The sequence below is a fragment of the Phalacrocorax carbo genome, chromosome 15, assembly GCF_963921805.1.
Source record: "Phalacrocorax carbo chromosome 15, bPhaCar2.1, whole genome shotgun sequence".
Taxonomy (NCBI): Eukaryota; Metazoa; Chordata; class Aves; order Suliformes; family Phalacrocoracidae; genus Phalacrocorax; species Phalacrocorax carbo.
Genome location: NC_087527.1, coordinates 5,679,441 through 5,702,091, shown reverse-complemented (window position 1 = coordinate 5,702,091; position 22,651 = coordinate 5,679,441). Strand labels below are relative to the sequence as shown.

Sequence of the window (22,651 nt, the reverse complement as noted above, 5' to 3'; positions counted from 1 at the left end):
CACGCCCCGCGCAGCCTAGCCACGCCCCTCCGCCGCCACGCCCCGCCACGCCCCGTCGCCACGGCAGCAGCGCGGCGGGCCCGGGCCGGAGATGGCGGCGGGGGGCGGCGGCGGCGGCGGGAGCGGCGCGGCCGCGGGGGCTCGGGTGCGGTGTGAGGGGACCCCGCCGGCTGGAGCTGGCTCCGGCCCCGCCTCCGCGGGCGGTGTTCCCGGGATGGGTCCGGGGGGACGCCGGGCTTGTCCCGCCGGTCCTGGGAGGCAGCGGCCTGGCCTGATCCCGGGCCTTGTCCGCCTTCCCGCTGTGGCGGTGTAGGAACAGCAACAAGGCGGCGGGCGCTGGGGCTGCCTGGGAGCGCTCGGCCAAACTCTCCCCAACGCCCTTTCCCCGCAGGCGAGGAGGACGCCGGCGGCCCGGCGGGAGAGAGCCGGTACCTGGCCGCATGCAGGGCCAGGGCCCTGCGCTCAGCCTGCGGCACCGTGGCCTGGGGCCGCGGGTGAGGGCGGCAGCACCATCACCCCGTGTCAGGGACAGCCGCTGCAGGGGCCTGGGCCGTCAGGGTCTGAACACGAGCCAGCAGTGTGCCCAGGTGGCCAGGAAGGCCAGCGGCATCCGGGCTTGTATCAGGGATAGTGTGGCCAGCAGGAGCAGGGCAGGGATCGTGCCCAGGACTGGTGTGGCACTGTGGTACAGTGTGGGGCACTGGTGAGGCTGCATCTTGAATACTGTGTTCAGGTTTGGGCCCCTGACTACAAGAAAGCCCTTGAGGGGCTGGAGCGTGTCCAGAGAAGGGCAGTGGGGCTGGGGCAGGGTCTGGAGCACAAGTGTGCTGGGGGGCGGCTGGGGGAGCTGGGGGGGTTTAGCCTGGAGAAGAGGGGGCTGAGGGGAGCCCTTCTCGCTCTCTGCAGCTGCCTGAGAGGGGCTGGAGTGAGGGGGGGGGTCGGTCTCTGCTCCCAGGTCACTAGTGATAGGACGAGAGGAAACGGCTTCAAGCTGCATCAGGGGAGGTTTATACTGGATATTAGGAAAAATGTCTTCACTGCAAGAGCGGTCAGGCATTGGCACAGGCTGCCCAGAGAAGTGGTGGAGTCAGCATCCCTGGGGGTGTTCAAAAAATGTGTAGACGTGGCACATCAGGGCATGGCTTAGGAGGCCTGGGGGTGTTGGGTGGATGGTTGGACTTGATGATCCTAGAGGTCTGTTTGAACCTTAATGACTCCATGATTCTATGAGGGGCTGCAAACTCCACCGGCAGTAAACCCCAGGGCTGTCCCCTCCATCACCCTGGTGTCACGCTTGGCTGTGGTTCCTTGCCAGAACTAGAAATCATTGCAAATGCTCCAACCTAGGGACTGTCAGCTTCGTCTTTCCAACAAACAAAAACATTGTAACTCCTCTGAGTATCAGAGTAACCCAGGTTCTATTTCAAGAACATGTCAGGGACCCTGTTCTGCCTGCCTTGCTGTTACCTCTTGTTCAGATACTGTTTGGGGGCCAGCGTTATGCCACACAAGGTTTGGTGTTTGGCAAGCAGTGGGGATCTGTCAGCAGGTTGTTTTGCAGGGCTCAGGAATGGGAGTTGACTCCTTCCCTGGATGCGGGAGGGTAGGTGGGAGGGTGGCATGTGCAGGTGTGTCATTATCCCTCTTCCCCCTTGGGTTGAGAATTTTTCCTGAGAGTGTGCTGGCTCCCCTGGGGTACTCCGGGTTTTTTAAATTGATATTTTTAGGAAGACATAAAGCTTTTGTACATTCATGCATTGGTTTGTGTCAGGTAGTTCCACCCATGAAAGCTGCTTTCAGTGGGCATGGCATTTTGGAAAAATGTAGTTTGGGCCGTGAAAAGCCTTTCATACTAATTTTTGGTGATAAACCTTTTAGTTCTGTTGAGTTTGTTTTGTCTGCAATAGTCCTCTGAGGTCCCTTCCAGTTTGTTTTCCTGTGTCTGATATCCAAGGCTGGAGAATATAGTTTGGTTTTGCACTATCTGTTGAATAATCACAACGTCATTGCCATGCTTCTGTTAATTTTAAATATTTTTGAAATTAAGAATTCCCACTGACGGACATCAGGATACTGGCACAATACAGGCTTCTTAAATGTCAAAGGCAGGATTCAGAGCAGTCATAAGTAAACTAAAGGGGTATTTACGATGGCTGTACTTACAGACTGCCGGGTAGAATTAGTCCAGAGAGGTACATTGTCAGGCACAGTGGGCCAGAACCTTCTCCTTTTCCTCTGTGTCATGAATTTTGACAGCATAAGTATTTTTCGTCATTTTTATGGAAGGCGAAATTATTTGTTTAATAACATAAACAAAATGAAATATCTTAAACCATATTCCGTGTTTGCTTTTCCAGCCTAGCTTTAAGTGGATTTAAACAGTACTGCTGTCATAGTGACTCTGTATGAGTGAAAAGGGTACCAGGACTGGTGTGCTGTTTGAACAGTGAGTGTTTAAAGCTGCTGCTTTGTCACCTTTCTCCACCTGTTTTCATAACATTAACTTTTGTGACGTTAGTATGCTACTAACTGGAGTCAGCCCAGTGCTGTTAGTCCTGTGAAGCTGCCGCAAAGCCAGGTGAAAGAGCAAGTTTCTGCTTTGGCTGTGGATCAGAAACATCCACCTGAAACAGACTATTCAGAGGATGTGGTTGATAATGGTTAAGGCTTTGTAAGTTGAATGTGCATGATTGGCATCTAAGAAAATGGAGCTTCTAAGTAGGGACAGGTAGAAAAGCAGCCCATCTAGAGTGAACCTGCAAGCCTCTCTTCTAGCAGCAGCACATGTCTGCTCTTCCCAGGAACATTTCACATGTCTAATACCTCTGTGGTGTTAGACTACAGATACTACGGATAAAGGGTGCAGAAGCAGAGCAGTGCTTCCAGCACTTAAGTCTCAGTCAGGCACTGTTTTGTCTAGAGATCATGGTTTTAGTCCCTGCTTTTCCAGGGTCGATACTCTTGCCTTTCATAATATAAGTAGCAACTCCCAGTTATACATGGACCGATTATGTGGGTTGTGGGTTACATGTGGCAGGGTCCTGTGCTCCGCAGAGCTGAGGTGCAGTGAAGGCAGGTTGGTGGGCTAGAGCTGGTTGTGCCAGCTTGTACCCAGAAGCACTAACAAGTCCTGCCAAACTTGAGGTTGTTGCATGCGGAGACAGTCTAGGAGTCCCTGTGCTGTGCTTTTAGTGAAGAGCGCAGAGCAGAGAGCCAGGATGGGTCTGCCTGGAGCCCCTGTCATGTGTCTGTGTCACAGTTTCCAGCACTTGCATTAATCTCCTGTTTCAGTGCCTGAATCTCCAGGCCCCTGCTAGGATACAGGCAGAACTTCACTGTAAGTCGTGCTGGTTGCTGCACTGAATGATGTGTTTTATCCACAAAGAACAAGGTCAGTTTAGACAGCTGAGAACACAAGTCTCTTATAACTAAGGCAACCATAGGCTTTGTTGGGAAGTCATCACGGATGAAGGGGATGGATTCAGTGCGTGAAACTCTGGTTAACATGGGATTTCCTTATTTTCTCTAGTGGTTGGATTCGGTATTAGAGGTTTAGGGTTCTATTATTTCTGTGCTAGGAAGATTGTAGGATTGCTGTATGTAGGCGGGCAGAGGACATGCTTTCATATTTGGGACTCAAGGTCTCCACATCCATTCCTGTTTTACATTCAGCTTTGCTGTCTCTCCCTGCCTACGCTCTTTTTTTCAAGCCATGATGAGGAACCAAGAAACCCGGTATAACTTCGCTGAGTGCAGGTTGTGCCGGGAATGCGAAGCACAGATGTACAAGGAGCACTTTTGTCTTATGTCCCTTATTCATGTGGCAAAATGGGAATGAGCCTATCTTGGGGACAGGTTGTGAATTCAAAAATTAAGGCTGCTCTTCATAGAATCATAGAATAATTTGGGTTGGAAGGGACCTTTAAAGGTCAGCTAGTCCAGCTCCACTGCAGTGAGCAGGGACATCTTCAGCTAGATCAGGTTGCTCAGAGCCTCTTCCAACCTGACCTTGAACGTTTCCAGGGATGGGGTGTCTACCTCTGGGAAGCCTGTTCCATCAGTGTTTCACCACCCTCTTTGTAAAAAGTTTCATCCTTATATCTAGTCTAAATCTCTCATACTTTAAATCCATTACCCCTTGTCCTATTGCAACAGGCCCTGCTAAAAAGTTTGTCCCCATCTGTTGTGGTTCAGCCCCAGTCAGCAACTAAGCACCCGCAGCCGCTCGCTCGCTGCCCCCACCCCTGCGGGACGGGGAGAGAATTACAAGAGCAACAGCCAAAAAAAAAAAAGAAAACTTGGGGGTTGAGATAAGAACAGTTTAATAATTAGGATAAAATAATAATGATAATATTGATTATGATAATAATAACAATAATGGTAATATAACGAAAAGGGAAAAACGGAAAAAAACCCAGAATCACAAACGATACAACCGCTCACCACCTGCCGACCGATGCTGCCGATCCCCGAGCTGCGACTGCTGCCTCCCTGCCCCGGCCAGCAAATCCCAGTTAGCACACTGGGCATGACATTACATGATATGGAATATCCCTTTGGCCAGTTTGGATCGTGGCTGTGCCCCCTCCCCTCCCGGCTTCTTGTGCCCCCGGCAGAGCATGAGAGGCTGGAAAAACCCTTGACTAGAACAAGCACTGCCCAGCAACAACCAAACATCGGTGTGTTATCAACATGGTTTTCATACCAAGTCCAAAGCACAGCACTGTGCCAGCTGCAGGGAAGAAAATTCACTCTATCCCAGCTAAAACCATGGCAGCAGCTTTCTTAGAAGCCCCCTTTAAGTACTGAAAGCCTGCAATAAGGTCTCCCTACTAAAATACTGTGTTAGACCAGGTTCATCAGTCTTGTTTTCCAAGTCTGGCACTACCTCTGCCAATTGCAGCGTAGAGGTCAGGTGCTGATATGATTTGATGATCTGATAATGGTTTTTCTTTCCCCAGCTGTTGATTTATCTGACAACAAATTAGGCGCGGAAGGAGCTAAGGCCTTTTCCACTATGCTTCTAGAAAATACTACAGTTGTGTCCCTTCAGCCTCTCAGGAAATTAATTTGATCATCATGCAGAAAAGTATTTAGCAGATGCCATCACAGCAAACACTAAAGTGGAAATTCTGGATCCGAGTTACAAGTGTGCTGACAAAGCAGGTAAAGTGCTGTCTCTGCACCTTGCACAGAGAGGGGTGCTGCAGCAGTTAGCAGTGCAGCTTAATGAGTTGGTTGCCTGCCTCACACCCTTGGAGAGCAGGGTTGGTTAATATTTTCAGTTTCCTGAAAAGTATTTTTGGCTGTTTGTAGGCAAAACCAGTGCCAAGCTACCATCATTTGTTCATCTTCATTCTCTGCCTTTTCGTACAGCATTTACATCTTCTGTTTCTTTCCCCTGCTCTTCCTAGTTCCCAAGTTCTGATCATCTTCCTTCACTGAACTATCATTTGTTTTTTCCCCCTCAATCATTATTTCAGCTTTCACAGGTGTGTAAAATGCTTAGTAAGAGCAGAAAAATGCTTAGTAAGAGCAGAACGGAGTTTGCCAGCAGTAGTTCTGTCTGGCTCCCTGTCACCGAGGGATGATTGCAGGTGCCAAGGGGAGGGTGTGAGAGAGGAACAAGCAGACAGTTGTGCTTCCCTGATACTTTCCCACCATTGACAGTCTGTGGTTTGAAGACTTCCTTTGCTAATGACTTTGGCTCTTTCTTTTCCATGTTCTTGTTGGTCTCAGCCTTGTTACTGCATATTGCTTTTTCTTTGGCTTTTGATTTTTAAGCACGGTACTTAATTTAATCATTACATCCTTGCATTCACAGTGCTTCTGTGGTGCTGTGTGATGTGATGAAACCTAGTTATCACTTTCTAGGCCGTAGTCTGTACTGGTTTCACCAGGCACACTTGTGCTGGGCTGAACTTCCCCATCCTTTCTTCCTGACTGTCTGCTTCTGCAGAACACTCCTCATGATGTCATTGCTAATCCCTGACTTTTCAACCTATATGTTCATCTCCTTTTTACCCCTTACTGGCACATGCTTCATCTTCTCTAATCATGTCTGTCCTTTGGCAACTTCAGCCATGTGTTCTGCTACTATCTTCAGGCTGAAGCTTCACAAACCTTCTCCCTACTCTTGGTCTCACCCTACAACTGTGCTGTGTTACTTCCAACACTGTGATGGGTACACACTCAAGAAGGGAGACACTGAATTTTTCCTCTCCCATGCCGCAGCCCATGCTGTCTGTCAGATCCACATCCTCCCCTGGTTGTGTCTTTCCTGAAAAATCCACCATCTTCTCTCTGTCTACTCCTTTACACCTTTAACCATCACACATCTCACCTGCTATAGCCTCCTCCTTGAAGTTCTTCCATGTCTTCAGTGGGCTTCTCTGGCTCACAAGAGAGGAAGTCTCTTCTGGCCACCAGGAACACCAGCCATTCACTTGGTTCCTTCACAGATCTGTTCCACTTTTTTCCTCGTTTTTACTTTTGAAGACTGCAATGGCTGCTTTTCTCTCCACCCCTGTCCTGTTCACCTCCTGCTGCCTTCACAAACAGGTCTCCCCAGTCTTCTGGTCTTCATGCAAGGCAATGGTTTCCTTCTTTGCTGGTTGACAACCTCATTTCTTTCCTGCCCCACTAGAAACTCACAGAACACTTGCTGAAGAAACCTATTCCAATTTTATAATGGCCCAGGAGCTCTGGGAGGTGTTAGACAGAGCAGAGCTGGCTTCTCTGCCAGGCCAACAGAGCAGCAGACTTCAGGTGTCTGGAGGCCAGAGCTGGGGAGGGGTGAGAGACTGTGGAAAGCTACCTGGTTGCTTGGTGTCAGCTTTCAGACTTGCATCGGGCTGGAGAACGAGCCTGTGCAGTCAGATCTCCACGCATGAGAAGCAGACCCTGGCTTTGTGATACGGTGACTGGATTTTCTCTCTTTGCTACATTTGCAACCTGTGGTCAGAGAACACATACGCTTTATTGTCTGGCAGGCTACTTCATCATTGCTGACACTTGGAAGTTTTTCTGTCTTTTTGCTTTAAGATTTCTGCTACGACCGGCTCTTAGTCTCTTCCAGCACATGCAAGAGCATCCCCATGGATGAGAGTCCAGGGACTTCTTTTTAATCATCATCTCTGTGTGCGGGGACATTTGTCTGGTGGAACATCATGTGCCGTAGCTGCTTGGATCCGTAGCCTGCTGCAGTGGGGTCTCTGCAGCCCAAGAGTGGGCTTACTATGTTGGAAGCAAAGTCCTATCCAGAGATGTGCTGTGGACAAATGTTTTCTGCCTTAGGCTTGTTCTCCTGTTACGCAGCCGGGGCTGCCTTGCTGAACTGGCTGTCGGATGCACTGCTGACTCATTTTCAGCAGCTTACTACCACAGTTCCTTAGCCTCATGTGAAACCCAATTCTCTCCAGGGAGGAGCTCCTGTCCTGGGTCATGACTGGTGTTCTTATTTCCTGGATGCGTGCTCTTGCTTTTGTCAGTGTTACATAGGATGGATGCTACAAGCTGCCTGGAAATAGGATAGGCGCTCAGTGGTAGTTCAGCAATGACAACAACACATGGGGTGAAACTTCCCCTCCCTGGGATGTTTTCTGTGATCTCGGGATCCTCCCTACACTCTCTGGGACACTGGGCACTGTGGTTCAGGGAGGGAGGAAATTGTGAGCTCCTTGAGGAGCAGTGGGCAGGAACCTTGGCTATGCTCTGAGCAGCCTGGTTTAACTGTCCCTTGTCTTGGTCTCTGTGAAGAAGTGGTTTCTTGCAGTAGTTTCTTGCCGTTCGGGAGAGGGGCCGAAGGTTGTCACAGAAACAGCTCTGGGTGTCTGGCTCGGGCTGGAGGTACAGGCAGCTCTGCCCCGCACTCAGAGGGCAGCAAACCCCAGCAGTGTTGCAGTGCTGCCTTAACCTGGTTGTGGCTATACACAAATAATTGCCTTTCATTCCCTGCAGGTTGGTGGACCTTATGCATAAAGTGCTTGCAACCATCTTGGCTTTATCTGTGGCTCCAGCTAGGCAAGCCGGGTCTGTCCCCAGGCATGTCAGTGTGTGCTGGTTTTGATTTTCTCTTTCACTGACACGCCAACTAATGAGATCTGGGGACATTCAGGCAGTGCTCTCCTGTAAAGCGGTGGTGACACCTCTCTGAGAAGGCAGCTTGTGAAGGCAGGGGCCAGAATTCAAGGCAGCTACTGCCAGTCTCCTTCCAGAGTAGCTGGCTGGTGCCCTGCGTTTCGCCTTATGCTTTTTTTCCCTAGAACAGAATCATTATAATCCCCTTGCTCACTTTTGTATTTCATTTACCTAATAAGTGTGCCTACCAGTGAAATTGCACTTAGTGTTACCTCTCAGCAGAAGATGAGGTTTAGCCCCTTTATTTGAAAATAACTCCATGCAGTTACGATTTACCTAATGGAGTCTGTCCTATAAATGTGCAAATTATTTTACGGTTATGTATTTAATAAATAATAGCCTTGGACTCACACCTGTCCACACCATTTGGAGAGGTCTCTTGCATGTTGTAAGGTCTGTAAATACAGGTTGTTTCCTGAAATTTCAGAACTATCCGGACACCCCCGTGATCTCTAGATGAAAAATTCGTGTATCGAACACAGAAGCTATTACGGGGCTTGATTTAAATCAGTATAAGCATTTGTATTTTAAAATATGTGGTCACCATTCTTTGTTTCTGTTACATTCTTTACCCCTAGCCCTTCCTATGGTCCCCAAAGAAGAGATGCAAGTTAAAATTGTGGTAAAATTAATGTGGGTAAAGAATTCTTACACACCACGTCCGTCCTTATTAACCAGCTGGTATAACTAGAGAGGATCCACTTGCCACTGCTTTGACAGTTCATTAGTCACTGGAGTCAGAGCTGGGTGGGTTTTTTTTGTGTGAGAACTAATCTCAATAGCTCCATTTGGGAACCTAAAAATACCAGGTGAGCCAGCAGTGTGTTAAGGGGTGATATAACTGGGATATATATGCCGGACATTCAGTTGTCCTGCGGGTTTGACGGGAGCAGGCGGTGGCTGTGGAAAACTGAGCACCGGCCTGCTCCGTGCACAGGCAGGATTGCGCAGGCAGCGACTGCCCTCCCGCAGGGAGAAGGGGGGAACAGGCAGCCAGAGCTACCCCGTGGGAGGTTTTGTGTGTAAAGTTGTAGGAATCTGCTGTGCTTTGGCAGCTGCCCCAAAGGTTATGAGGAATTAACACGCGGAGAGTTTTACTGAGAGTTGTATTCCAGTTATACTGAAATAGCAGTTATTCCCAGCTTACCTGGCAATTTCCCCAGCTGGTATCGCTATTCCTCTTTCCTCCAAATTCGGTTGTGTTTTCTTTCAGGTTAGGAACTAATCTTGGCATAACTCACCAGAAGATTTGCTGAGTCCCTGTTCACAGTGTCATTTCCAGTACTGAGACATTTTTTAATGTCTGACTCCTATTTAGATATTGTTCCTTTTTGGTTTCTTTACAAAACTGCTAGGTAGCAGTTGGATGCCTTGTGGGAGGTACTATAGTACAACAGTACTGCTGCCTCCTTCCCAGCTCCTGACCCTACCAAAGCACAGAAGTTACACAAATACATATTAATTGCCACTAATGGTATTTTTCCTTAATTCTTGAGCAGCTCTCATTTTGATCAGTGTCCTTCCTGAGGCCTTGAATTTCCTTGCACTCCTTCACCTTTCTGAAGAATCAGCCAGCCTGTTTTCCCGCAGTGCTTTGGGACTTCAGCTGCCTGATTGTTTCTGGAAAACACACATTAATGCTCCAGGCAAGCTCACTGCCCGATTCCACGTGACACTCTCCTGCTGTAACTTACATAGGTGACCACAAAGAGTTTGGCTATAGTAGCTGCTAATAAGCATTATTTGGAAGCAGGGCTGGGGCAGAGGAGTCTGCAACCTGACTCCTGGCTTTCCCCCTGTGCAGAAGAGACGTTTCTGATGAACACTTTCATCTCCTTTACAGTATTGAGTGTGCTGCCATGCACAAAGGTGCCTTGGCTCTTGTCCCAGTAAGGATCGGGGCCCACGGTGTTCGGGGCAGCTCTGAAGCGCTTCCACTCTAGCGAGGGAGGCCGGGGCAGCTGGGATCGTGAGGAACCAGCTCTCCTTGCTCCGGAGGAGGAGCAGCTCACTGCAGCCCATTCCCAACAGCATCTGAGGCACGCTTTGTAACCTCTCGGGCAAAGCTGTCATTGCCCTGAGGAGGCGTTTCTAGTCCCTTGCCTAAATCTCCCTCATGACAGTTTAAGTCCGTTGCTTCTTGCCTTGTCTCCTGTGCACATGGTGCAGATCTGTTCTCCTTGCTTTTGTGGCTGGGTGGTTGGAGACTGGCCCGTCTGCTGTTAGAAAGAAGCTTCTGCTGCCGGGATGGGACCGCATCGTTCATGCATGTCCTTAAACAACTCGTTAGAAAGCGTTTGCGCTGCGTGGCAAGACAGGGAGGAGCCGTGGCCAAAAGCAGCCTGGTTGCAGGGACTGCTGAGACACAGGCTGCCTAAATGCTTCTGAAACATGATCACAAGCACTCCTGTAATGCTTTGAGCACCCCTGTGCTCAGCACACCGGCTGCTGGCGCTTTGTGGAGGGGCAAGGGGACAGCAGGACTCAGGATTTGTGCCATCTTTTAATGCCCTGCTGTTCTCCAGCAGGTGGAAGGAGCAGATAAGCCGCTGCTGGTGTCTTGGGGATGAAGCGTGCTGCTTACCTCATCCTCTGGCTGTATCTGCAGGAGGAGGAGGGGAGGATCGCAGGGGATGATGAGAGGATTACTTACAGCCAGCCCTGCAGCTCGCCTGTGCTGCTTTCAGAGCTGGGGTTGGGGGGGAGGAGGGATAATTTAGAAACACAAGGCTGGGAAGAGATTTAATTAGGACATTGAGCTGCTCTCTCCTGGGCGCCAGCCCACCACCCTCTTCCCGTGCTCAGGGCTTTTTCCTCCCTCGAGCATGGACAGGGGTCAGGTATGCAACTGGGTCAGTGTCTGCTTATTTCAGCACAGCATCTGTGATTAAACTGTCTTTGCAACAGTGTTGGGATGCACCTGCGACTCCCACCCCGCTGCGCTTCGCTGTGCAAGAGCCCGGCGGTTCCTGCAGGAGCTCCCACAGCCCCTGTCGCTGGGGCTGCGTGGGCGACAGCAGCAAGCCTGTTTCCTGAAGCCTCCGAGACCATCATCAGCTCAGTCCCGTTTGGTCATCTCTGGAGCTGGGTTGGGTACGCCCCCTCCCCACACTGCATTTCAGGGGTGGGGGAGGAGGGACACAGGCTGATTCAGTGTCTCTACCATTTAAACAATGGTGGGTAGCATCCCTTGGCATTGATTTTTCTCCCTAGCACAGATCCCGTGTTATTCCCCCTCTGAGTTGTCCCCTTGGACCCGCTTTGTGGGCGCCCTCCTCCCAGGGCACGGCAAACCAGCACTGCCCTGGCAGCTCCTCTACCAGCCCTCCCAGTCCAGCAGCATCCCTGCTGAGGCTAGCAGCCCCTGGCTGCTGCCTGCCCACTCCCATGCTGTAAGTGGGAGATTATCATGCAAAGATCACATTAACCCTCTTACCCCAGACCGGGAGCACGTGTGCTGGAGCTGCTGGTGCCCCGTGACCCCTAGAGCCCTTCCAGGCTCCCGGCGCCCCAGCCATTACACCGCTGACCTACATACCTCACTGATGCATTTTAATTGGATCGGCTTCCATGCAGGCCAGCTAGGCTGTTTACACCATTTCCATGAGTCCCACAAAATAGAATATTTTAAAAAAAAAACTAATTTGGAGAAAGATACTCCTATGGCAACCCGGTGTAATATCAGCCGCAGTAAGACAGCCAGCTGCTGTCTCCCGGTGCTCTATGAAAGGGGTTTGTGAGCGGCACGTGGGGGTGGTTTGTTTTTAAATCTGGCTGGATCACGCGCACAGGGGTACAGATGGGGCAACGGGCGTTTTTTCTCCTACAATTACAGGTTGCCATCTTAAAGCACCGCTGACAGTGTTCGGTTTGGATATTTTTTTTTCCCTGCCGATACAGCTTTCAGGAACAAATCATTGTAGGAGGGCTCCCTCGGTGGCAATGGCTGCTGCCGGACCCCCTTTTTTGTGTTTGCTTTAACAGGCAGATAATAGAAAATCAATTAATGCATGTTCTACACCTGTACAGGGCATGCTACTGCAGTAGGATGGTGTATGGCACAGATGAACCGAAATCCTATTTCAAAAAAACCCACAAGCGTGCTCGAGAGGGCACGCTCGCCTCTCAGGCTGGTGTTAATTACGTTTCAATCCTTTAATTCCCTGCCGGCCACAGCTCCATCGCTCCCTGCCTCTCCAGCACAGCCCAGCAGTAATTTCTCTGCATTTTTACAAATCAACATTTTAAAACAGCTTAAATATCAGTGGTTATGAGGCTCATTTGACAACGTTTAGGTCTTTGCCAGTTTAGAAAGCCAACTGAGAGCCCACGCTGGGTGAGCCCGGCCCCAGTGACAGCTGAGAGTATTTTACAATGTCTATGGTCTTTCCTCTAAAAGAGAACAGAAAAGTGTTTTGAACCTCAGCCTGTCCTGCTCTGTTATGACTTTTACTGCTCTTCCCCAACCCTGCGCCGGGTTCCCTTGCTCACTGTCATTCTTTCTACTCGCCTTTATCCTGCTGACAATGGATTTATAGCAGCGATTAAAAGCTGACAATTGATAAGGAGAGTTAAGTCTGTCTGCCTCCCCAGATACCTGTCGAATACTTTATTTTTTTAATAAAGAATGACTGTATTATCACAGGAAGGAAACGTCCCTAATGAATGACACCAGCAAGGCTGGGACTATCTATGGGTTATCTCAAGTGACTCCCACTTTATTTGCCATTATTTGCACTGGTTCACAACTTCTCCCATCCATTCAACTTGGCAGCTTGAACGAATCTGTCCTGGCGCTGCTCAGCGTCACCCTCACTGTTGACAAAGGGGTTCAGGCCCATCTGGGGAATATAGTTATATTTATATAGCTGTAAAACTCAAGTTCCAGGCTGCCTTTGCATGGCTGCCCCAGCCCCTTGGGGGTCCCAGTTTCTGTAGGTCCAGCTGGAGCCTGTCTTCATGAACGAAATGCCTGTGCCAGAGGAACAAAGCTGCTCTTGGCGGTGCCTGGAGGAGGTGGCCAGGCGTTGTGCAGCTCACGCATGCCAGCCCTGCTCCGGAAGCATGTGCTGGCAGCTGGGAAGCCAGACTCCGGGCACGGTGACCCTCCGTGCCCGGCTCCAACCCCAGCCGTGGGCAGGGTCTGCACCGCCACGCACAGCCCACTGCTGCTCTTGCAGGGCCTGGGAGGAACGTGGCTGCAGGGTGGCAGCGGGTGGCACGACTCTCCCCAAGCTTTGAGGGGGCTTTCCTGCACATTGGCTGGGGGGGGCAGCTTCCCCACGTGGACTCTTGTGGGGGATACACAGCACAAACAAACGAAGCCATCACAGAACCAGTATTTATGAGGCTGACCGTGTCAGCCTGTTGCTCACAAGCCACTACACAGAGGTGCCAAGCAGGTCCACAGCACGGCGGGGACGTGCTGCTCTGTCAGCAGCAGCAGCAGTGAAGGGCGAGGTGGGACACAGAGCAGCGCTGGCAGACAGAGGGGTTCACCAGGGAGCCAGCACACCGTAAAGACACCCCCATGGCCTCTCTAGGCACCCTGAGAGACTGGCCAGCGAGAAGCAATGGGACGAGCTTGCCTGCAGTTCCAGCTCTTTGCAGGATGTGCATGGTGTTGCACGTCCAGCACAGCTGCAGGGAGCAGGGTGTCCACACTGCAAGGCCATGGCAGTTTGGCAACCTGGTGCTTGACTGACTGTTTCCTCCATGTATTTCTTCCAAAACATGCTAAAACGCCCTTCCCTTTCACTTTAGGCTGCCCATGGGCAAACCAGCCAGCGGAGGCTGCAGCAGTGCTGCTGGGGGCCCCCTGCCAGGACACCATGGCAGCCAGGGTGAGCCTGAGAGCATGGGGATGTTCTCCACAGAGGGGGCAACACCAAAAAGCACCTGCAGAGCCCATCCCAAACCACTGAGAGCCTGGGAGGGGCATCACGGGGGGCTGAGCCCCCCTTGCTGGGGCAGGCAGCAGTGCAGGCTGTGCTGCTTGGGTGCAGGGGAAAAGGGGGCCAGCTCCAGGCAGCCCAGCCCAGGGATGCTGCTGGGGACCTCTGGGGACAAGGCAACAAATCTGGTGTCCTGAGTGCCCACACCCAGCACAGGGCTGGGGCAAGAGCCTGGCCTGGGCAGGACCATGGTAGGACCTTCCAGCTGAGCTTCCAGCCAGGCACGGCCTCCAGCCCACCCTGAAACAGCTGCTGCTGGCGGCTGGGAAGATGCAGCTGGGCTTCTGCCATGCCAGCCCATACGGGCTTTCCTGGGGTCCCTGCCCAGCCACTCACTCTGGCCACATCTGTTCTCCATCTCATGTCCCCAGCTGCTCCTCGGCAGCCTCAGCCTTTTAGGAGAGCGGCCCTGGGGATGGGGATGGCAGGGATGCTAGTGGGGAAGTGCATTCGGCCCCTGCCTCCTTCTGCAGGAGGGCTCAGCAGGAGGCAGGGGAGCTCTGCAGGGCTGCAGCCAGATCCCACACTGCAGCCAGGGGGAGGCCCAGGATGGGTAGTGCTGGGCTGCCTACCCCGGTCCCTGGGGACCCTCTGCATCCCTCTGCACCCCTGTGCATCCCCAGGTGCAAGGAAGGGCCAGCAGAAAGCAGATTTGCTGCACGGTGCCTGGATGTGCTCAGGGGAAGGTGGCGAGGATGCTGCTCCTGTGAGCAGGGCAGGCACTGGGTTGAGGGGGCTGAGACCCAGTTCCTGAGTGCTGGGGAGGGAGGGGGCCAGCACCTCCCTCCCCCGTGGAGAGCTGGTGGGGAAGGGGGAGCATCCTCGGCATCTCCAAATGGAGCCTCAAGCCCAGGGTAGCTCTGGTGGCTCTGCTGCTGAAGGGACTGGGAGGAGGAGGGGGTGTCTCTGGCCTCACCATGGGGAGGGGGTCAGATGCTCCCATAGCCAGGTGCCCCCATCCCCTGGGGTGTCATCTCTTGCAGTCTTCGGTGTTGGTGTCCGGCGGCCCGACGGTGGGCTGGGAGCTGGGCTGGACCGTCTGCACCCTTTCCTCCAGGCTGCCGCTGGGGAACACCACGTAGCGGGCGCTGACGCGCTGTGGCCTGGGCTCCCGCAGGTTCTCCTTGCTGTGCCAGATGCCGTAACCAAAGTACACGAGCAGGCCTGCAGCGGGGGACAGGGAGAGCAGCGGCTCAAGCAGAGGCTGGCAGCTGGCACGGATGCAGCTGGCATCCTGGCAGAGCAGCACGAGCCACGGCACTAGGGGTCTTAAATCAGCTGCTTGCAGGTGAAAAAGGATCCTGCAGCATGTTAAGAGCAACCCCAGTCCCTGGGGAGGGGAAGCCCCTTGCTGAGAAGGCTCCTCAAACCCCCAGGAGCTGCCTCAGGAACAGGGAGTAGTTCTGGTCCAGAGCTTGAAGGAGGACCCAAACCTTAACAGGAACAAACCGTAGCACTCTGGGAACCAGACAGGGTTAGGGAGACACTGGGAGACCTCAGCTTGCATCTCTAAAGGGGAACCAGAGGCGCAAAGGGGCACGATGTGCTTTATAAATCCATCGCTGGGGGAAAAGAGCTGCTGAGGCTGCCAGCTGGTGCCAAGACAAGCCCAGCTCCCCTCGCCCCCCGAGCAGCCGCCGCCTACTCGGGGCTCACGCCACCACGGGAGCACTCACCTAAGAGCAGCCAGATGGCGAAGCGGAGCCACGTCATGTAGCTGAGCTTCAGCATCAAATAGATATTGAGGACGATACTCAGCGCTGGGGAGAGGGGTACCAGGGGGATCTGCAGGAGAAACAGAGCCAGGCAGTGGTAAGACCATCCTTAAAACCATAGAGACAAAAGGCAGCACTGCTAAATGCCAGGGACAAAGTGACTTTCAGCCTGGGCTTTCTGAAAATTCCTTTCTTTTTTCTGTGCAAAAGGCAGCCAAAAGGAACAATGGCCAGTTAGGAGCCAGGAGCTGGGAGCCAGTCTGCATGCCGGGCTGGCAGAGTAGCCACAGGCTCTGAAAACAGCCCAGGGCCACCGTCACAAGAACCAAGCAAGCCCCCAGGGCAATCCAGAGCAAACGTGGTCCTCACTGGAGAAGCCAGGGCAGGGGCATGGCAGGGAGGTGGTGTTACCACTGGTGTTACCGTCCACACGGCTGCACCGCACCAGGGCCCAGACAGGCTGGAAACCAGGGAGGGGGAAGCATGAGAGGCACAAAAGCAATTTGGAAGCTGAAGAGAAGAGCTGCACCAGGTAGCTCAAGGGCAGACCAAAGGCAGGAGTTGGGATGGGCAGAAGGGGAGTGGGGGCTGTGGGGATGCGGAGGAAGGAGCCCAGTATGGGCAGGAGCGATCCCATGGGATGGACACAGAGCTACTGGGGATGACCCCTCCCAGAGACCAGAGTGACACTGCAGGCACCAGCACCTCCCCACACCCAGTGCTTTCTGACACCCTCCTCCTCCTCCTTCAGCAGCTGTGGTGCTTTGGCCAGGCGAGGGTGACATGGGGCTTCCCATGGGTCCATCAGAGCTGCTCCCACCCCACTGACCCCAGCAGAGGGACTAATCCTGCCCGGGTGCCCAGGTGTACCTGGAAGGTCTGCGTGCTGCGCTGCTGCTCGTGCGCCCAGATGAGGAGGAGGCTGAGCAGGAAACCCAGGCTGAAAAGGACCAGCAGCAGGGAGTAGCTCCAGGTGGGGAGGTGGAGGTGGGTGTTGCCAAACACCAAGATGGAGCAGAGGCAGATGGCAGACACCATCAGGGTCACCACAGCCACCGTGACCACCTCACCCGGGTAGAAGTCGCTGAGGAATTCCAAGTAGGGCTCGAAAGCTGCCTTCAGCTGCCCCGGCTCCCGGTGCTCTTTGCTCTTGTCCCTGTCCACCAGCTGGAGCTTGTCAGAGAAGGACTCGTACTCCTTCAGCTCCCCAGCGGACGGACCCTCACAGGGCTCGGGGCTGGGCCGGCCACCGGCCACTGGCACAGAGGCATCCACCTTCTGCTGCTGGAAGCGCAGGACGATGATGCTTGCAGCCACGAAGGTGTAGGCCAGCAGCGTGCCGATGGACAGGAACTGCACCAGGGCCTCCAAGTCAAAGACAAGGGCCAACAGGGCCATCAGCAGCCCGAAGACCATGATGCCAACAACAGGCACCTGCGTACGGGGATGCACTTGGGAGAAGACCTGGAAGAAGAGCCCGTCCTCAGCCATGGCGTAGACGATGCGTGGCAGGGAGAAGAGGTTGCTCAGCAGGACTGTGTTCATTGCTGTGGGACAGGCAGAAGGAGGAGGACCATGTCAGACCCAAACCACCCCGATTCCCAGCCCCCCATCACAAGCAGGGTGGGCAGCTCCCACCACTGCTGCCTGTACTCACCACAGATGGAGCCAGCGGCCACCAGGAACCCTGCCCAGGCGTAGCCCCTCCTGTAAAACGCATCCGCCAGGGCAGAGTCGGGGTCCAATGTGTGCCAGGGCACCATCAGTGTCAGCACCACTGACACTAGGATGTAGGCCCCAGTGGCCAGCCCCAAGGAGAAAGCTATGGCCCTGGGGACAGCCTTCTGCGGGTTCCTGGCCTCTTCGCTGGAGGCCGCAATGACGTCAAAGCCCACGAAGGCATAGAAGCAGGTCGCTGTGCCGGCCATGATGCCCGACAGCCCGTATGGGGCAAAGCCACCCTCCTGGGCACCCCAGTTCTTGGGCTGCGCAAGGATGAAGCCCATGATGAGAATGAAGAGGATGACACCCATGCTGATGGCTGAGAAGACATGGTTGAGCCAGGAGGACACTTTGGCCCCGAAGGAGATGAAGGCAGTGGCTACTAGCAGGACGGCGGCTGCCAGAAAGTCGGGGTAGCGGGCCAGGAATGGCACCTGCCAGGTGCCCACGTGGGTCTCGGTGAAGTTCTTTATCTTGTGGTTGAAGATGGAGTCGAGGTAGCCACTCCAGGCCCTGGCCACCGCAGCTCCTCCGATCATGTACTCCAGCAGCACGTTCCAGCCAATGAGGAAAGCCCAGATCTCACCCACAGACACGTAGGTGAACATGTAGGCAGAGCCCGTCTTAGGTACCCGGGCCCCAAACTCAGCATAGCAGAGAGCAGCCAGGAGTGAGGCAAAGCCGGCAATTATGAAGGAGACGATGACGGCAGGGCCGGCAATCTCCTTGGCCACGGTGCCCGTGAGGACGTACAGCCCAGAGCCCACCATGCCGCCAATGCCCAGCAGCGTCAAGTCGATGGTGGAAAGGCATCTGTTGAACGACGTCTCCATCATGTCATCCTCCAAGGTCTTCACCCGGTTGAGTTTCTGGCAGAAGCGGGTCAGGTCAGCAGAGCGAGGCAGCCACCTCGCCATCCTGGAGGCAGCGGGCCCTGCCCTCCGGCAGGGTGAGGAGTCCACAGTGGCGAGACCCTGCCTGGAGACCTGGCAGAGGAGCAGGAAGGTGTGAGCATCCCCTCCTGCAGGGAGGTATCAGGTGGTGGGGACAGGGTGGAAAAGCCACCAGGACACATTCAAGGTGTCCCTCACTCCTCAGCCAGCATGGGGCTCAGCTCTGGAGTGTGTCCTCCTCCAGGGTGGTGGCACAGGTCAGCCAGCCACCCCAAGCAGGGACCCGTGCTTGTGCGCCAGGTGGGAGGGAAACCACAGCACCCCCAGGGCAGCAGCCCCCAGGCTTTTCTTTTTAAAATGGAGCTGCATTAAAGCCCAGACCAGACTGCTCTGGTCCTGCCAAAAGTTTCTTTGCTGCTTCCCCTCCACCTTATTCAACATCTACCTAACCTTCTCCCCAGCGTGCTAGGAGCCCACTGAGGGAGTATGCAGCATCACTCCACTCCCAGCATCTCGCTGCTTCCCCAGGAAAAGTCCAGGCATGGCATGGAGGCGTGCAGCAGGAAGTCCAGAGCAGTTCCAACAAGGATGTGGACATCCCTGGCTAAACCAGGAAACGCATCCAGCACCCGGGGACCAGCCCCTGCTGGCAGCTGCTGCCGGGAGAGCCGGAGGAACAGCTCTAGGGACCTTCACGTGCTGCTTCACGGCTGCTCCGTGGGGTGGTCTGTGATTTCAGGGATGCTCTCCCCTTCCACAGCCCTCCTCGCCGTGCCAGGATACATGTCTCCCCACGTCCCCAACCACGGATCCTGCTCAGAGGGCTCATTCCGCTCGGTGCAGCTCTGCTCCCTGGGTCCACCTGCCTCTGAGGCCAAAAGGTCCCAGAAAGGCCACTGCGAGCTGACAGCACAACGCTGGCCCATGGGGACAACGGGCCTGCTGGCACCAACTCTGCTGGCTGAGACCCCCCCAGCCCTGTTCGCTGCCTGCATCTGACTCCCCACGAAGGGAGGGGCTGGCAGTTCTGGGGTGCCCAACACCAACGCACCCAATAGCCACAGCCAGGCAGGACACGGAGCTTGACGCCCACTAAGGCAAACGAGCATCCCTCCCACGTTGCAGGGGTGGGCGCGGGTGGGGACCCCCGGGCCGGGGAGGCTGGGGATGGGTTCAGCCTCCGGATTCATCCCCGGGGCGGTGAGAGAGGAAAGTTTCGCCCCCGCTCAGCCCCACCGCGATGCCGGTCGTCGGGCGGCGCCGAGCCCCTGCCCCAGCCGCGCTCCCCCGAGCCGCAGCGCCCGCCCCGCGGGGGGACCCCACGCACCGCCCCGCTCCCGCCGCCCGGGAGGGTCCCGCTCACCTGCGCGGGACCGGCCGGGGACACCGCACGGCTCCGCCACGGGCCCCGGCCCCCACCTGCTCCGCGCCGCCGCCGCCGCCGCCTCCCGCCCCGGCTCCGCCTCCCCGGCCCGGCGGAAGGGCGGGGGCCCGGCGCGGCGGCTGCCGGAGCCCCCCGGGGGCCGCCCCGGCGGGGGGAATCAGCAGCCGGGGCAGGAGCCTCCGGAGCCGGGCGGCTCCGAGCCCCGGGGACGGGGATGCTGCGAGGGCAGCATCAGCCCCGGGGGTGTCACCACCGGAGCCGGGAGCGGAGGTTGGGGTAACGGGAGCAACCCCCAGCCCCACGGAGAAGCTGACAGGTTTTCGGCAATGCACCGAGAGCATCGCAGTGCGTCCCCATGGGGTTTATGTGCTGGGCTTGAGCGCCGCAGCCTGAGCCACCCACAGAGGCAACAGCAGAGGGTGGAGTAGCTATCCCAAACCCCAGCCGATGGACACAGGTTTGGATGAAGGGCTGAGACCCTGCTCCTCTCCTCCTTGCCTGGTCCAAGGAGGAATCTGCCTCTAGCCTCTATGCGCTGGAGCTGCTGCCTGGAGGACAGGGACATCCTCTGCACCCAGGTCTTTGTCATGAAGCAGCAGAGGTGTAAGGGAAAGCAGTTAGAGGGGCAGCAGTCGAAGGTGAGCTCCTCAACATGCCTTCAGGAGTGAAAAAAAAACCCAGTACCTGGGCAAGAGCACAAAAACTGAGCCAAGGCATGTAGTGCTTCCACCTGGCTCCATGTACCTGCAGCTCAGTGACGGGGAACCACCACTCTCTGTCTCTAAGTCAAAATGCATTTATTTTCCAGAAGTGTCTCACCTCCTCTTGAGCCAACATAAACCTTCTGCTTCTCCAGCCCGCCATGGCAAGGAGCTTCCCAAGCAGTCACCTGATCTACCTAAACCTGCCTTTTACAGGCTTCAAGTAACACCCCAGCTCTTGTATTTGAAGAGACTGAAGTCCCTCTCCATGTTACTAGTAGTTTTATCTCTACCTTGTACCCTCTCGGGCACCCTGTTTTCAGATAGAGTCCAGCTTGGCTGGAAGGTGGTCCAGACCTCTGGTGTCCCCAGAGCCTTTTGCAGAGCCTGCTCCAGCTCTCCTGCACCCTTCTCGGGATGAAGGGACCTGTGTTTGGGTGCTGGTGCACCAGCAACTTCACAGCAGCAAAACATTTCTCATTTTCTTATCTGCTCCTTTCCTAACATCTCATTTGGTTTTCTGATGGCTACTGAGCATTGACTGTTTCCATGGACCCATCAGTCATCGCCGCAATTGTCACTCGCTCCTGAGTGGTAATGGTCAACTCAGAGCCCACCATGAACACTAAGGGCTCCCACCTGCATAAATTCACCCTTATCCACACTGAATCAGCCTCCTTATGTGGAGGGGACCTTGCTATCCTCCTCTTCAGCCCCAAGTATAGAAAATGGAAGCAGGAAACCGGACTGGTTTCCTTCTACTACTCAGCATTTGCCTTCCTCCAGCTCATGGGTGAACACAGGCCTGGCACAGAGCCACAGCTCTGCCATCAGTCACTTCACACCAGAATGGGGAACTTGATCCTCTTGTGCATCCGCCCCTCCACATTGCTTCTGGCACCCAAGGAGACTTGGGCAGGAACTCGGGGTCCAGCTCTGTGGGTAGCTGAAGTCACCTGAGCTGCCACCAAAGGGGTCCCCAACCATGTCATGTGTTCCTGGGGCACTGGCTGAGAGCTCGGGGGCTGCGCAGGAGGTTGAACGAAGGGGCCGAGGCAGCTGGAATCCAGCAGTCCTTTGCAACATTGCCACCTCCTTTACATCACTCTCACCAGGTCCGACCCCAGCCCAGCCATCACTGGCAGCAGCAGAACTGCAGTAGCACGGGCACAGACAGTGCCGTAGGAAGGCGTCACCCTCTAGTGACACAAAGGCACTTGCCTGGAAAAACATCTCTGTCTCCTCAGCATCGTACCGCCCAGCAATGCTTCACGGGGGGCTGAGCAAGTTTTCTTCTGCTGAAATCACGTTGACCAAACACTCCCTGATCACAAGCTATCCCAGGTGCTTTATTGCCTTAAGATAAACCTGTTCCACCAATTAGATGCATCTGACCACCCTGCTACCCTCCACCTTGTGCAGAAAGCCTCTCTGAAACACAAACTGACCACAGGCATGGAAAATTTCAGCTTGGATCAGCTGCCTGGCAGAGCTGCCTCCAACCAGATGGTGGGAGCAGGAAGCTCCAGAGCTGCCGTTGTCATGGCAGTGCCGGAGCAGCTCGTCAGGATCCCCAGCACCAGCTGCTCCCGGGAGAGATGGCAGCAGAGATGGCAGCGACAAGCTCTCCCAGCTCGTAGGGAGCTCTGAACCAAGGTGGGCTCCACTCTCTGTGGCACAGGACATCAAAGCGGGGCTGAACCCACCGGCAGCAATCCCAACCTGCTGCATTAGCCGTGCCTGAGCTTCTCCAGCCACATCATCAGCTCTGCTGCTGCTCCAGCAGTGCAAGAGTGCTTGTATCAAAGACAGGAGGGTCCTTCTGGGAGGCAGCGCTATCCCCCAGCACCCAGGCAGCCTCCTTTCCTGCAATAGGACCCCATCATTCATCCCTACCTTCCTCATTGTCACCTCAGGAAGCAATCCTTGCTAATGGCTCTGGCCACACACAAGAGGAACACGGATGCCTTCTTCACGCAGTCAGCACCAGACACCACTCTTGTCTGTATGCGCCCTCACAGGCAGGAGGAAGGTGTCTCCAGAGGGGAACATTGCCCACTCTGCTCCTCGCCATTTTAGCAGGCGAGTGCAGGCTCCCAGCTGAGGGTCAAGCGGCAGCACAATTCAAGGTGGTTCGTGGGGA

At 54.6% G+C, this 22,651-nt stretch overlaps 1 protein-coding gene across 1 annotated transcript; it reads right to left on the bottom strand.

Moving 5' to 3' along the window:
- Positions 1 to 11,953: 11,953 nt before the first annotated feature.
- Positions 11,954 to 19,881, bottom strand: SLC7A4 (solute carrier family 7 member 4). Its single transcript, XM_064466314.1, has 5 exons — positions 19,787 to 19,881; positions 17,466 to 18,516; positions 16,679 to 17,355; positions 15,770 to 15,878; positions 11,954 to 15,257 (listed from the first exon to the last, which is right to left on the bottom strand). The coding sequence occupies exons 2-5, from the start codon at positions 18,445 to 18,447 to the stop codon at positions 15,064 to 15,066; spliced, it is 1,962 nt and encodes a 653-aa protein (XP_064322384.1). The 5' UTR covers positions 18,448 to 18,516; positions 19,787 to 19,881; the 3' UTR covers positions 11,954 to 15,063.
- Positions 19,882 to 22,651: the final 2,770 nt, after the last annotated feature.